Raw genomic sequence first — 14693 nt, 5'->3', positions numbered from 1 at the left:
TCACCACACACAAATAGAAGTTACGCAGGCCACAAGTTCTGATCCAGCAAGAGAAGACTGAGCAGAACATTTCTGGTATTTGATTGAGATCACACAAAACTATCTCTTAAGAGCAAAAGTTGTGCTCTATAGTAAATGCTCTACATATCAAATTAGATGTGGCCTCCCAAAAAAATAAAATCAAGGCAGACAAGACCAAAAGGATTTCAACTGCCTGCAAGAGAAAAACTGTAGTTTGTAGAAACAATTCCTAATGTGTCATCTACAATATCCAATATTTAATAGCAAATGCATAAGATGTGTAAAGAATAGGGAATTCTGAACCATAATCAAGAAAATAACTCAGTGAATAGATTCTGAGATGGAACAGATGTTGGAATTAACAGACAGTGAATCGAAGGAAGTTATTAAAAGGATGTTCAAGTAGATGAAGTAAATGTGAACATAATGAAAGACAAATAAGGAATCTGAGGAGGAAACAAGAAACTATGAAAAAACAAAGACTAATGGAAAATTTAGTATTAAAATTATACCTGCAAAGAAAAAGTCAGTGGGTATGCTTAAAAACAGATAAAGGATGATAGAGGGAAAAAACAATACTTGAAAGAAAAATAATAGAAATTATCCAAACTAAAAAGGAGAAAATAAAAGAACTTTATAAAAGTAAGCAGGACTAAGAAACTTATGAGATAAACAGTTTAACATATGGATAATTTGGAAAGCTAACAGGAGAGGAAAGATGGAAAAATTCATTTCAAGAAATAATACCCTGAATTTTATCAAATTGAGTACAAAATATTAAATTACAGATATAATAAAATCAATACATCTCAAACTATAAATGCAAAGACAACCACATGTAGACAAATTATACTAGAACATATAAAGACCAAATTTGAAAAGATCATAAAAGGCAGCAGAGAGGGGGGAAAAAATATGTCATGCAATGAAACATTTTGAATTAAAGTATTATCTTATCAGAAACAATGGAAGCCAAATGACAATGGAATGGCATTTTGAAAGTTTTATTTAAACAAGAGAAAAGAATTCATACTTCTATACACATTGAGTACATGCTTGAAATTTTAAATGAAATAAAAATATTATCATATAAACAAATGTAGAAAAAACTTAGTTCACATACACACAAAAAAACACCAAAGTTCTTTATATGCAAAGAAAATTATATCAGATGGAATCTAGAAAAGAACAGAACAAATGGTAAATATGTTAGTAAATCAGAAAAACTACTTTAATCTTATTTTTTTGAAAGACAGCTGTATAAAGCAAAAAAAAATAGTATTTCATTATGAGAATTACTGTATATGTAAACAAAAAGTAAAAGACAACAAGAGCATAAAAGATGAAGGGGGTAAATGTTATTTGCTCTTGAAAGTTCTTATATTTTAAATGCAGTAGTACAGTATTAACTCCATGTAAACTGTGAAATATTTAGGATGCATATTTTAATTTCTAAGCTAGTATAACCACTATAGGAACAGTGAAAAAAAAAAAAAAAAGAAAGAAAGAAAAACTAAAAATCCATCAGAGGAATTAAATGAAACAGGAGAAAAATCAAATAGATTGAAAAAGTCAGGGAAGGAGAAATAGAAGAACAAAACAAAATAGAAGAAATGAATAGAAAGAAGTATATGTGAACATGGCAGTCTTAGACCCAACCACATCCAGAAATATACTAAATCCATTCCAAACTAGATAAGAAAGACAAGGATTATTTACAAGAGTCAAATTTGAAAAGCATAGGCAGATAGTTTGAAAGTAAAAAAAATCAAAATATTTAACATTCAACCAGCAAAACAAAGCCTTGTGTCATTACAAATATCAGAAAAAGTACAGTTCAAGGCAAGATATTACTAGAGAAAGAAAAGGGTCATTTCATAATAATAAAAGAGTCAATCAGGAAGGTATAATAAATTTAAATGCATATGTATGTAGTAACAGCTTCAAAATACATAAAGCAAAGATTTTTCTTTTAAAGTTAATCATATACCTACCCTCTGACTGAGTCATTTATACACTTATTCACAAGAAGTGGAACACATGTCCAAAAAACACTTGCATATGAAAATTAATATTTCTCTTTACAATACTCCAAAACTACAAACAACACACCTGTCCATCAAAAAGAAAATGGGTAAACAAACTGTGGAATAGTAATGAAAAAGACTGCTGCTGCTGCTGCTAAGTCACTTCAGTCGTGTCTGACTCTGTGCGACCCCATAGACAGCAGCTGACCAGGCTCCGCCATCCCTGGGATTCTCCAGGCAAGAACACTGGAGTGGGTTGCCATTTCCTTCTCCAATGCATGAAAGTGAAAAGTGAAAGTGAAAGTGAGGTCGTGTCCGACGCTACCTCAAATACAACTAATAGGCAATAAAAAAGATAAAACATTGATAATGTATGACAGCATAAATTTTTAAAAATGTATGATTTAAATGAAAGAAGACAGAAACACAAGAGCATATGGTGACAGAAATGTGAATTAACAGTTACCAAAAAGATGTTGAGACTGAGAGAAGGCGATATGGGGGAACTTTCTAAAGTGATAGAAATGTGTATTTTGATTGGATATTAATATTCACAGTTGCATATATTCCTCAAAGTTCAAATATAAATATATTTCAGATTTATATATTTTTCCATTTGTATTTTTTCAGTAAAGTTTTAAAAATATTATTAAAAGAAGAATGGCTTTTTAAAACAAAATAAAAATTTTAGAATTGTATTTACCTTTTCTCCACACTAAACTATTTTAACAGTTTTTATTTTAAGCTGACAGGTTGTTCCATTCAGCTGGTTGAAGTAGCTCAAGGCAGTAATATGAGTTTGGCATCCTTTTGCAACAAAGTAAAAAAGTGAGTGCTGCTATTTCATTCAACTTTGATATTTCTAGAACGTGCATGAATTTGTCTATCTTAACATCCCTGAACTGACTAATCTTGCATATAGAATGTTAAAGCTCTATAATTTTAAACATAGTTAAATGGATAAATTTATTACACAGTAGTTCATTAATCAACTTCTGGTATTGTTTCATTGTTTACAGTAAAATAAAAAATTCCCCTGAAAATCTGCTAAAGATGAAAGTTTTATAACTTTGGGCTTGCTCATGCTGTTTGCTAATAGCTTGGTTTGCAGTAAATTAACTTCTCATTTAACTAGCACATAAGTGACTGACTTCTGTGGCTCTGTCCCAAACTAGCATGAATTTATCCTTCTTACCTGGAATGTACTATTTAGAACAATGAGAATACCTTCTGCTTAATAACTCAATCTTACCCTGAATGGTCTGCCAGACTGCTGAATAAATGCATGGGTGTTTGTCCACTGAAAAACAAATTTGATCACTAAGGGATATTAACAAGAAATCGCAGATCCCCTTTTTGCTAACCTAAATAAAGAACTTATAAACGTAGATGCCTCCTTTTTAAAGACCAATCTCTCATTAATCAATGAAAATTTATATAATGCCATTTCTTCTTTTGCTCAGATTTCTGAAATTTTTGAAAAATTAGTGCATTTTCATTTTAATTATCTTGATTTTTATATTTTTTGGCTGTTTTAAGTGTAATAAATATACATATAAGTAAACATATTTATCACCTATAGCTGCTGCCTGCTGAATGATCATTTGGGATTAAAGATTTGAACCACTGATTTAGCCATTATGTTAAAAAGCTACCTGAATGCCTACTAACTAGTTCATGCATGAGAGAGATTCAAACGAAGAACAAGCAAGAAAACTGAAAAGCAAGGTCAAGTTAAAAAACCTTGTTACCATACTGGAAGAACCAAAGGGCACACACATACCAAAAAAAAAAAAAAAAAAGGCATTTCAAATCCATGAACCCATATTCAAACTTTAATTAACTTCTTGCTCCAGTTCACAGAAGAAAAATTTAAATGGCACTTTGGATTCCTAAATTAGGATCTTTAAAGATATCAATATTGATTCTTTCAAGAATAAGTTACCCACTGTAACAATCTGACAAGCACTGCCAGGAACTTGACACTTTAATAAAATTTAAGATGTTATAATTTCTACTCTCAAAGCATGAGAAATAGCTCTCTTCATATCACAAGGTAATACTTGGTATAGCTCCATCAAAAAACACTTATTAGTCTCTCCCATAACTTTTTTTCCCCAAGATAATTTAGTATGTATTCTTTGATGAAACCTTCTTAATAGTGACATAAAAATATTTTATGGGATGGTTTGTCAGTAGCTCATGGTACATTTTTAAACTCTTAGATGGAATTTTTCTCAATAGTTTCTTTCAAAGTAACCATGAGTACTAAAAAAAGACAACCAAACAATAATAAATATTAAAGTAGTAAAAAAGAAGACAAAGGTTACACTTACACATTTACTTTTTTTGTTTGCAATAATTTTTGTTGGCATGTACTCATATAAAATGAATTTATATATGCATAATTATTTTGTACACAAACACACTGTTCACTCAACAACAATTTTTTTGAGGACCTACTATGTGCTGGTGTCCAAATACTTGCAAAAATATTTAGATATCCAAATATCCAAAGCTCTTTCATTCAAAAACAGACCAAATTGAATTTGAAAGACAAGTTTCTTAAGAGTCTCCAAACTTTCTGGAAAGCCATAGTAGAATGGATTTATATATCCAATTTCATTTGTGTTTTTTCCTACTATTTAAATAACCATACCTAAAAATGCTGTTAACATTCCTGCTACATACCGTTCAAAAGGCTAATTTGTGGAATTTGGTTTCCTATTATGACATATTTTAAGCCATATATCTCAAGAAATGTAGTTTTATGATACAATAAAATATCATAGTGAGACAGGAGACAGACAGGTCCCAAGCTATGCAGACAAAGTTTGTCCCCTGTAGACATATACTCCAAGGTAAGAGTGAGAGAGGAGCTGAGCCCTACCCAGTTAAGAGATAAAAGACACCGTATTCCTCCTTCTCGATGTCAAAGAGATCTCCCCAACTACACATGTGCAGGAAGGCTCCCTGAAGCTCAAAAAGAAAGGTGGTGTCAGGGCATAGTAGGTAATATCAATATTCAATAGCACATTTGCTAGAACCATCTTGGCTAAGAGATGTGCCTACACCCATGGAAGGACCCTGAGATAAACCAAATAAAGACTGAACCAGGTAAAGCAAGATGAATAGCCAAAGGAAACCCGGAAGAAACACCCCATAAAAGGGATTCAAACTCCTGTGAGGGCATGACTCTCAGCCCATCCATGTGCCTATCCACATGTGCTCTTTTCCTCCTAATAAACAATTTCCTTGCTTCACTACTTTCCATCTCTATGCAAAAATTCACTTCTACACATCTGATGGGCCAGGGCCTTGCCACTGGCCACTGATCACTGGTCACTGGGTGTCTAGTGGTTAGGATTCAGCGCTCTCACTGCCATGGCCTGACTTCAGTCTCTGACCCAGAACTGAAACCGTGCTTTAAGCTGCTGCAGGCAAAGGCCATCACAGAGCAACAGTCACAGTCGCTCAGTTATACCCAACTCTTTGCAACCCCATGGACTGTAGCCTGCCAGGCTCCTCTGTCCATGGAATTCTCTAGGCCAGAACATTGAAGTGGACAGCTGTTTCCTTCTCCAGGGAATTTTCCATCCCAGGGATCAAACCCAGTTCGCCTGCAATGCAGGCGAATTCTTTACTGTCTGAGTCACCAGAGCAATAGTACACAAAAAAGTTTTGGGCCCACAGTAGATGCTCTGTGAAGGTTTAGAAAAGAGTCATGAATTTACATTTTAAATTTAATTCTCCAAAATGGTAGAAGGTTAAATCATGCATGTAAACATTGAGCAGTATCTTATCATATGGTTGAATGCTAGATCATCAAACTCCTCAATTCAGAAATGGAGTCCAAATCTTTGATGGAGGGTAAAAGAAGGAAGAGTGGCCTATATGTTTATCCTAAGTAGTGGTTCTTGAACTGTAGTAATATTGACTTATTTGGAAAACTGCTGGGAGAAAAAAATTGGGGTGGGGGTAGGAATCCTCCGCTTACCTACTGAGTCAAAAACTTTGGGGATAGAATCCAGAAAACAAGATGGTCCTTATGCATGCCAGGCCCATTGGATGAACATGTACTTTTCCACTTGTGAGGTTCCTTAAAGAAGGGATGTTTTGGTAGAGTTTAAGGGTACAGAGATGGAGCTACCTCAGTGAGCCTATATTACTTTAATGCTGCATAAATTGTTAGGATGAATGTCAGGGATATAATATATATGATATATTACACAGAATGCATAATTTTCATTCAGGAAAATTACTAGAAAGTTTAGGATTCTGCAAAATTAACAAAAAAGGAAAAATAATCCAGGGTTTCATATTTATCATCAAAAGCATTTTAAATAGCTAGTTACAAATGTTATGTTATATTCTACATGTGGGCATAAAAATATAGCTCTACAGAGATTCAGCTACAATGATATATAATGATAGTTATGATGCATTACATGCAACATTCAGAAAACGAAGATTATGAAATCCGGTCCCATCACTTCATGGGAAATAGATGGGGAAACAATGGAAACAGTGTCAGACTTCATTTTTGAGACTGCAAAATCACTGCAGATGGTGACTGCAGCCATGAAATTAAAAGACGCTTACTCCTTGGAAGAAAAGTTATGGCCAACCTAGATAGCATATTCAAAAGCAGAGACATTACTTTGCCGACTAAGGTCCATCTAGTCAAGGCTATGGTTTTTCCTGTGGTCATGTATGGATGTGAGAGTTGGACTGTGAAGAAAGCTGAGTGCCAAAGAATTGATGCTTTTGATCTGTGTTGTTGGAGAAGTCCCTTGGACTGCAAGGAGATCCAACCACTCCATTCTGAAGGAGATCAGCCCTGGGATTTCTTTGGAGGGGATGATGCTAAAGCTGAAACTCCAGTACTTTGGCCATCTCATGTGAAGAGTTGACTCATTGGAAAAGACTCTGATGCTGGGAGGGATTGGGAGCAGGAGGAGAAGGGGATGACCGAGGATGAGATGGCTGGATGGCATCACTGACTCGATGGACGTGAGTCTGAGTGAACTCCGGGAGTTGGTGATGGACAGGGAGACCTGGCGTGCTGCGATTCATGGGGTCGCAAAGAGTCGGACACGACTGAGTGACTGAACTGAACTGAACTGAACATGCATATATTGCTTTACATTCTACAAAAGTCTTTTATATGCCTTTTCTCACATAAAACTTTAAAGTAGATATAAATATCCTCATTTGTGCAAACAAAGAATATGGTCAAATAACTTGCCTCTGACCATGAAACTACTGAATAAGAGAGTCAGGGTTCAAACTCAAGGCCGCTGGCTCCAAGGAGAAACTATTTTGCAGTTCTCTGACTCTGACACAGCAAGTAATTGTGCAGAATGTACAAATGACTTCTGAGCTCAATTATTTATACAAAATCCAAATATTTGTGTAAAATCCCAATTTTAAAGAAAATGAGCTGCCAAGAATTGTACTTACCGATATGACGCAAACAAGAGAATTTAACCATCAATAAGTGAATAAATAATAAATGAGTGACTTCTGGCTTGAGAAAAGCACGAGTTCAAGCTTCAGAGGAAATGTCAATGAAGCAATGGTCGTTGTTCAGGGTGAATTTTCATATTTTACGAATGACAATGTATTCCTTTTTCATCAGCAAAATGGGTTTATTTGGAAGAAGCAAAAAATTACACTTTGGGTCATGTAATTATGGAAAACCACAGGCAACTCCCAGTAAAGCAAAGGGGAGGAAAACTTTCATAAAGGAGAAGGGGAAGTTAGGAGGGGCTATTACAGAAGTCCTTCAGAGGCAAAGGGAGTTTTCCAGTAGAGTGGCTTTCCATTGGCTGACTTGTGACGGTCTCTCACTGACTGAGTTGTGGCCAGGCAAGGAAAATCTTTTCTCTTGGAAATCTGGAAAATGGTATTATCCCCCATGGAATTGTCGGGCATTAGCCATCAGGCAGGTCTAATGAAATTTCTTTCTATGCTGTCACAAAATTCCTTTTCCAAGTCTGCTTGGCTGGCTGTGTAGTTGTGCACTGGCAAAAAGTTTTCCACTCAATAAAGCATTTAGAAGCATTTGTGGAACCCCTTTCATGTTCATGGACTGTGTTTAGTGATGATGGGATACAAAAATGAATATATCATTGTGTGTGTGTGTGTGTGTGTGTGTGTGTGTGTGTGTGTGTGTGTCTGGTGGGATACAAAAAGGAATGCAATATAGTGTGTGTGTGTGCATTTGCGGGAAAGAAGGCAGCAATAGCAACTGTTCCTCTCTTGTTTTTGCTGAACAATATATTCCTAATTGCTTCAAATGAGATGCACCAGAGAAAATTTAAAGACCAGACATTTACAGTTATTTTTGGTTTAACTGTAATCCTTACCAAGCTACCCTAGCTAACAGCACTGTACCACGAATCAGCTGCTGGCTACTTTCCTATATTAAATCTTCTATTGCAAACTCTGCAAGAAGTTTCTTGAAATTTTGTCCTAAGTACTTTTTTACATATATTTTTCAGAATAAGAGAATCATATCATGCCGCTGACATGGATTCCAATTCTGGGAAGATTTGGAGCACGACTACAGCATTTCCATATAAGCTCTTTTCTAATACTAAGTTTAATATAAATATTTTTACTGATAACTCAACAAAAGGACTTCATTTTATCCCATGTGGTAAGCAATCTTGCAAATAAGTATAAAAATCTACCTAAAAGCTGGTATGAGCTGCCTAGCCTTGAGCCCACAGTCTGAAGTCATTAAGAGAAGCAGTATTAGCTAGTATTTTGCCCTGAAGTGAAGTAACAGGAAAACAGCTGGAAATCTTTTAACATTTATTTAGCTATTGTTTCAAGGAACTCTCTCCATAGCTCACCCCAGGACACCTTATTTTCGTACTATGAAATAGCAAGTATAGCAAGTTTTCAGCATATTAAAAATAAAAGCTAAATTTCAGAAAGATTCTAGAGAAAGGCTACATGTAAGTGGAAATGACTGTTCTTATCCTTTAGAAACAACTGTTTTATTCAAAAGTAAATGGGAGATGGAATAGACATTGATACACAGCCTGTATCTTCAGAGTAAGAACTGTAATAGTCCTATCAGTCCAGTATAGTTAGCAGATCCACTGAATCAGTCTCTGCAGATGGATCCCAGGTATCTATCTTATTAAACTCACCAGATGCTTCTTATTCCCTCAAGTTTTAGAATCTCTTTGAGTTGTTTAATATTTATTTCACTGTTACAGTCAACCTTTTTGCAAAACAATTTTCTTCTTCAAACAACCTTTGTTGCTACTAAGTGTCTACCTATCAATTGCTGTTTCTTGAGAAATTATTGTTGTTCAGTTGCTAAGTCATGTCTGACTCTTTACGACCCCATGGATGGCAACATATCAGGCTCCCCTGTCCTTCACTATCTCCTGGAGTTTGCTCAAACTCATATCCATTGAATCGGTGATGCCATCCAACCATCTCCTCCTCTGTTGTCCCCTTCTCCTCCTGTCTTCAATCTTTCCTGGCATCAGGGTCTTTTTGGCTCTTCATATCAGATGGCCAAAGTTACTGGAGTTTCAGCTTCAGCATCAGTCCTTCCAATGAATAGTCAAGGTTGATTTCAATTTTTTCATTGAAGAAGTGTTAGTTACTCAGTCATGTCTGACTCTTTGTAACCCCATGGACTGTAGTTTCATTATGATTACTAGATTTTGTTGTTGTTGTTGTTGTTGTTGTTGTTGTTTTTCCTTTCTTACTCTAGCTAAGGCTCCAAGTTAGTACAGATGACTACAAACATAAGAATATTATGTAGGAGTATTAGGATTATCTGGTTCGAAACTAACAGAAACCAACTCCTGCTGATATAAGTTAAATAAAATTTTTTAAGGATTCCAGGTATTTCTTTAGCATTTAGGAGTAGGAATTCAGAAAACATTTGGGAAGAAAAATCTGATGTACAAGCAGTCCAAAATTCCTGTATGTCTCTCACCTTATCTCCTCTCTGTATAACTGTTTCTTATGTTTCTCTTACTTTCTGCTGACTCATTTCCCTTACTTTTCCGAATCACATGGAAAGCCAGGCTCAAGCTTAAATGTTATTTGGCCAGCTACCTTAAGAAAGTTCAATCTCTAAAGAAAGTTCAATTGGTTGGATCTGTTACCAAACTCATGTTTGCCTGCTCACTGCTAAAAACCAATAATCAGGAGGAATTATTGAAGGTGCTTTAATCAGAAAAGCTGGCAGTCTGTGGAGAAGATGGACTCATGCCCCAAGGCCACTCCAAAGATTCTGCTCAGCCCTGACAGTTTTTAAAGGGAAAAAAGTGGGGGAAGAATCTCAGTGACTCGTAGAGGCAGAAGGCTGGGTTCTGCGTTGTTCTCTGTTCTGTGCAGTTGACTGATTCTCTCTCTTCAGATGTAATCTTGCCTGTGGGACATGTCTGCAGGATCGCTAACAGGGTGGGGGCGGTGTTGCTCTAGAGAACTACTCATTCTTTAACTACTTAATTCTTCATCTTACTTCTTTTTATCTCAGAAAAGAATCAACAGGTTAACTAGGTTCTTTCAAGATTACAAGGAAACAGAAATGGGCAAAGAGAAAAGGGGCAAAAGATCTGCTTTCAGATCCACTTCCCAATTTCTGAAAGCAGGTTCTGATTGGACCACCAAGGTCAATGCAGCATTGCAACTTGATCCAATCAGAATGGTATCTGAGTAATGCTGACTTCAGTGGCTGGAGAAGAAGAAAGAATTATGAACTAAGGAAACTATTCCTGATCTTCCAGTTTATAATATTTAATTTCCAAAATTGGATTTGGCAAGCCAGAGGCCATTTTTGACTTTTACAAGCAGTTTCAGTAAAGTGATTAGGTCATTGTATTAAGTGTTAGAAATGTACAGTGGTAAAGAGGATGTCTGTGGCCTCAAAGATACTAAGAATGCTTATAAGAAGGAGGAGGTGGAAGGGATGGATTAGGAGAAGGAGGAAAAAGTAGAGGAGGAGACAAGACACATTTATGAAAATATACAGAGTAGTGTATGCTACTCTTAGGAGAAAAACTTTTCCTCTGCCCATTTAAATTTGAAGTGGGATAGGACTGTGACATAATTGACAATAGACAGATTAACAAGACAAAAGACAAGGTTTCTTTACACAGTCATGCAGGGGTTATTCATTAACAAGTGACCTGCTGAAACTCAGAGGTATACATTTATATAACAGCATAATATAAAAATGTGTGCAGGGGGAGGTATTTAAAATTTCAGCTAGAAAAAACAATAATTATATATCTTTTTATGCTAGTGGATGGGCAGTCTGTCTCCTTCCTGAAATTTGCAGGAAGCTCTCTCAGAAGGAAATTAATAGCACCTGTATTATGAGACTTGGTTTTACTCAGTAAGAAAAGTACTGATAAGATTTCAAATGTTTTCATTTTAAAGTAATTTTTACACCAAAACTGTGATCCCTTCGCTACTTTATATTAGTGCTTTACTAATAATATAGACAGAGGATGAGATGGCTGGATGGCCGACTTGATGGACATGAGTTCGGGTGAACTTCAGGAGTTGGTGATGGACAGGGAGGCCTGGTGCGCTGCAATTCATGGGGTCGCAAAGAGTTGGACATAACTGATCAACTGAACTGAACTGAACTGAATAACATAGATGTACTCTAAAGAATAAAAATATGAAGAGCATTTCAAGAATGACTATTAAAAACCAGAAGCTGTTGCTAGAAACTTATGGAATAAAGAAATCTAAACAGAAAGAGGAGTAGACAGTGAGAGATTCTCATCCAAAGAGAATTCTGTTTCCCCCAGAGAGAGAAAATAGAATCCTTCTGGAGGAGCAGGTGTTTTGAACAAGGTCGTCTCTGCTTCTACAATCTTCAGCTATCACTTCAGTGAAGAAGATTCCCTGTCCTTTTATCCAACTCCAAAGTTATTCTAAAGGCAGTGTCTTTACTTTCTAGATTTAAATGATACATAGCTGGAACTGTATTAGGAAGTCATTTGTGACCTGTAAAGTGGTAGAAGTCAGTTTGCAAAGATTAAAGAGTAATTGAGAACTATTGGCAGAAGTTATGTACTCTTTAAAGAAATTTGGCAGTAATGAGAAGGTATAAATTAAATAAATAAATAAGATACTATCCTTAAGGGAATATAATGGAAGAGGAGTGATTTTATTGGAATATTAAATATAAAAAGATTATTTTAAAGAAAAGACAAAAGCATCTTTAGAGGGGGGAATATTACATAAGAGAAGGGCTTTAAATTGATGGAACTAGAAACCAGTGATGGAAGAATCATATGTGAAGAAGTTAGATTTAATAAAAAGCATTGATACTCCAGCTCACTGGAAAAGACCCTGATGCTGAAAAGATTGAGTATAGAAGAAGAAGGGGATGACACAGGATGAGATGGTTGGATGGCATCATCAACTCAATGGACATTAGTCTGAGCAAACTCCAGGAGACAGTGAAGGACAGGGAAGCCTGGTGTGCTGCAATCCATGGGGTCCCAAAGAATTGGACATGACTTAGCACTAAGCAAAACAGCAGTGATTCTTTTATATCAAAAGACATGTAAAGGGATCGAGAAGGATGCATAAAAACTAGATTTAAGCTGCAAAGTAGCATAATTTAAAAAATCACGAATGGATCTTCGCCTTTTCAATATGGTAGGCAATATGGTCAACAGATTGAGAAGGGTTGTATGAAGTTGGCAACTATGAGAAATTGGAAAAAGGATCACATTAGCTGCCAAATTGAAGATACAGGTATAAAATCTACTTAAAATAAACCATGGTACTTGTTGGCTTACAATATGGATGAAAAGTTTAACTTACAGACGCTTAACTATTTGGCTTCAAGGAGAAAAATGGTAATTTCAGATACAGACATGCTGAATTTGAAGTGAGAATGAGACATCCAAGGAGTAACATGAGTTAGTAGTAGAAGACATGACACCAAAGCACAGAAGAGGAGTAACAGCTAGAAACTAGCTTATGGAGTCCTTCAAGTAAACTGCAACAACTGACTGGAGTGAAATAATGAATGCATACATACTACAAAATAGCCTGGGCCATACAGTCTTAGAAATGGGAAAGTCAAATTAATTAAAATCAACTGGAGTCTTTGGAAATATTTCCCTGCCATTTTACATTGGCCATGCTCTCCCCTTCTTTTCAAAGCCTTTCCAGTCTTGATTTTGCTTGTGGCTATATTTTCCTCTAGCTTCAATTCATAATATTTCAGTCAATATTACCAAGCAGTAGCACATATAAGATACTCTCTCCTATGTCAGGGCATTTCTGTAATCTCTGCTTCCCTGATGATCACTATCGTTTGTTTCTCTAAACATTTTATTGATAACAGCTTGATCTCCCATAAAATGCACTTTTAAATCCAACATTATATGCTTCCATTTTTCCTTCATGGCAAGTTCAATAATACCACTTATACTATGTTTTGTAAGCCAGTATGTGACAAAAACCTTTCCCAATGGTTTGGCGGTAAAAGAAGTCACATCAATGTAGACATATAAGCAAAACTCAACTTCAGTTCAGTTCAGTTCAGTCACTCAGTCATGTCCGACTCTTTGCGACCCCATGAATTGCAGCACTCCAGGCCTCCCTGTCCATCACCAACTCCTGGAATTCACTTCAAACTCATGTCCATCGAGTCAGTGATGCCATCCAGCCATCTCATCCTCTGTCGTCCCCTTCTCCTCCTGCCACCAATCCCTCCCAACATCAGGGTCTTTCCCAATGAGTCAACTCTTCACATGAGGTGACCAAAGTACTGGAGTTTTAGCTTTAGCATCATTCCTTCCAAAGAACACCCAGGACTGATCTCTTAGAATGGACTGGTTGAATCTCCTTGCAGTCCAAGGGACTTCTCCAACACCACAGTTCAAAAGCATCAATTCTTCAGCACTCAGCTTTCTTCACAGTCCAACTCTCACATCCATACATGACTACTGGAAAAAACCATAGCCTTGACTAGATGGACCTTGGCAAAGTAATGTCTCTGGCTTCTTAATATGCTATCTAGGTTGGTCATAACTTTCCTTCCAAGGAGTAAGCGTCTTTTAATTTCATGGTTCCAATCACCATCTGCAGTGATTTTGGAGCCCCCCCAAAATAAAGTCTGACACTGTTTCCACTGTTTCCCCATCAATTTCCCATGAAGTGATGGGACCAGATGCCATGACCTTCATTTTCTGAATGTTGAGCTTTAAGCCAACTTTTTCACTCTCCTCTTTCACTTTCATCAAGAGGATTTTTAGTTCTTCTTCACTTTCTGCCATAAGGGTGGTGTCATCTGCATATCTCAGGTTATTGATATTTCTCCCGGCAATCTTGATTCCAGCTTGTGCTTCTTCCAGCCCAGCGTTTCTCATGATGTACTCTGCATATAAGTTAAATAAGCAGGGTGACAATATACAGCCTTGAGTAAGTGCAACTGAGGATTTTCAGTATGCTGTTCAAATCTTCAATAAGGATCATCAATACAATCTGTTGTACCTACTTTCATTTAAGATCACATTGAAAGCATTTTTGGCTCTGTGTGCTTGGTCCCTCAGTCGTGTCCAACTCTCTGCAGTCCCATGGATTGCAGTCCAACAGGTTCCTCTGTCCATAATTTCTAACTATTAGCAT

The 14693-nt window shown here is 36.3% G+C and overlaps 1 protein-coding gene across 18 annotated transcripts in view; it reads left to right on the top strand.

The window, feature by feature from the left end:
- Window positions 1-14693, top strand: part of PIK3C2G (phosphatidylinositol-4-phosphate 3-kinase catalytic subunit type 2 gamma) — a 668476-nt gene that overhangs the window by 220448 nt on the left and 433335 nt on the right. For 12 of the 18 annotated variants that reach the window (XM_060413352.1, XM_060413355.1, XM_060413356.1 and 9 more), the window contains 2 exons: window positions 2794-2876; window positions 8555-8712. In XM_060413352.1, coding sequence (XP_060269335.1) covers window positions 2794-2876; window positions 8555-8712 — 241 coding nt within the window. Of the gene's footprint in view, window positions 1-2780; window positions 2877-8554; window positions 8713-14693 lie in introns of all 18 variants that reach the window. The other 6 variants (XM_060413357.1, XM_042247476.2, XM_060413359.1 and 3 more) reach the window with 3 other exon arrangements.

Source organism: Ovis aries, chromosome 3, assembly GCF_016772045.2.
Source record: "Ovis aries strain OAR_USU_Benz2616 breed Rambouillet chromosome 3, ARS-UI_Ramb_v3.0, whole genome shotgun sequence".
Classification (NCBI taxonomy): Eukaryota; Metazoa; Chordata; class Mammalia; order Artiodactyla; family Bovidae; genus Ovis; species Ovis aries.
The sequence above is the reverse complement of the archived record's forward strand: the minus strand, read 5'-3'. Positions and strand labels throughout refer to the sequence as shown.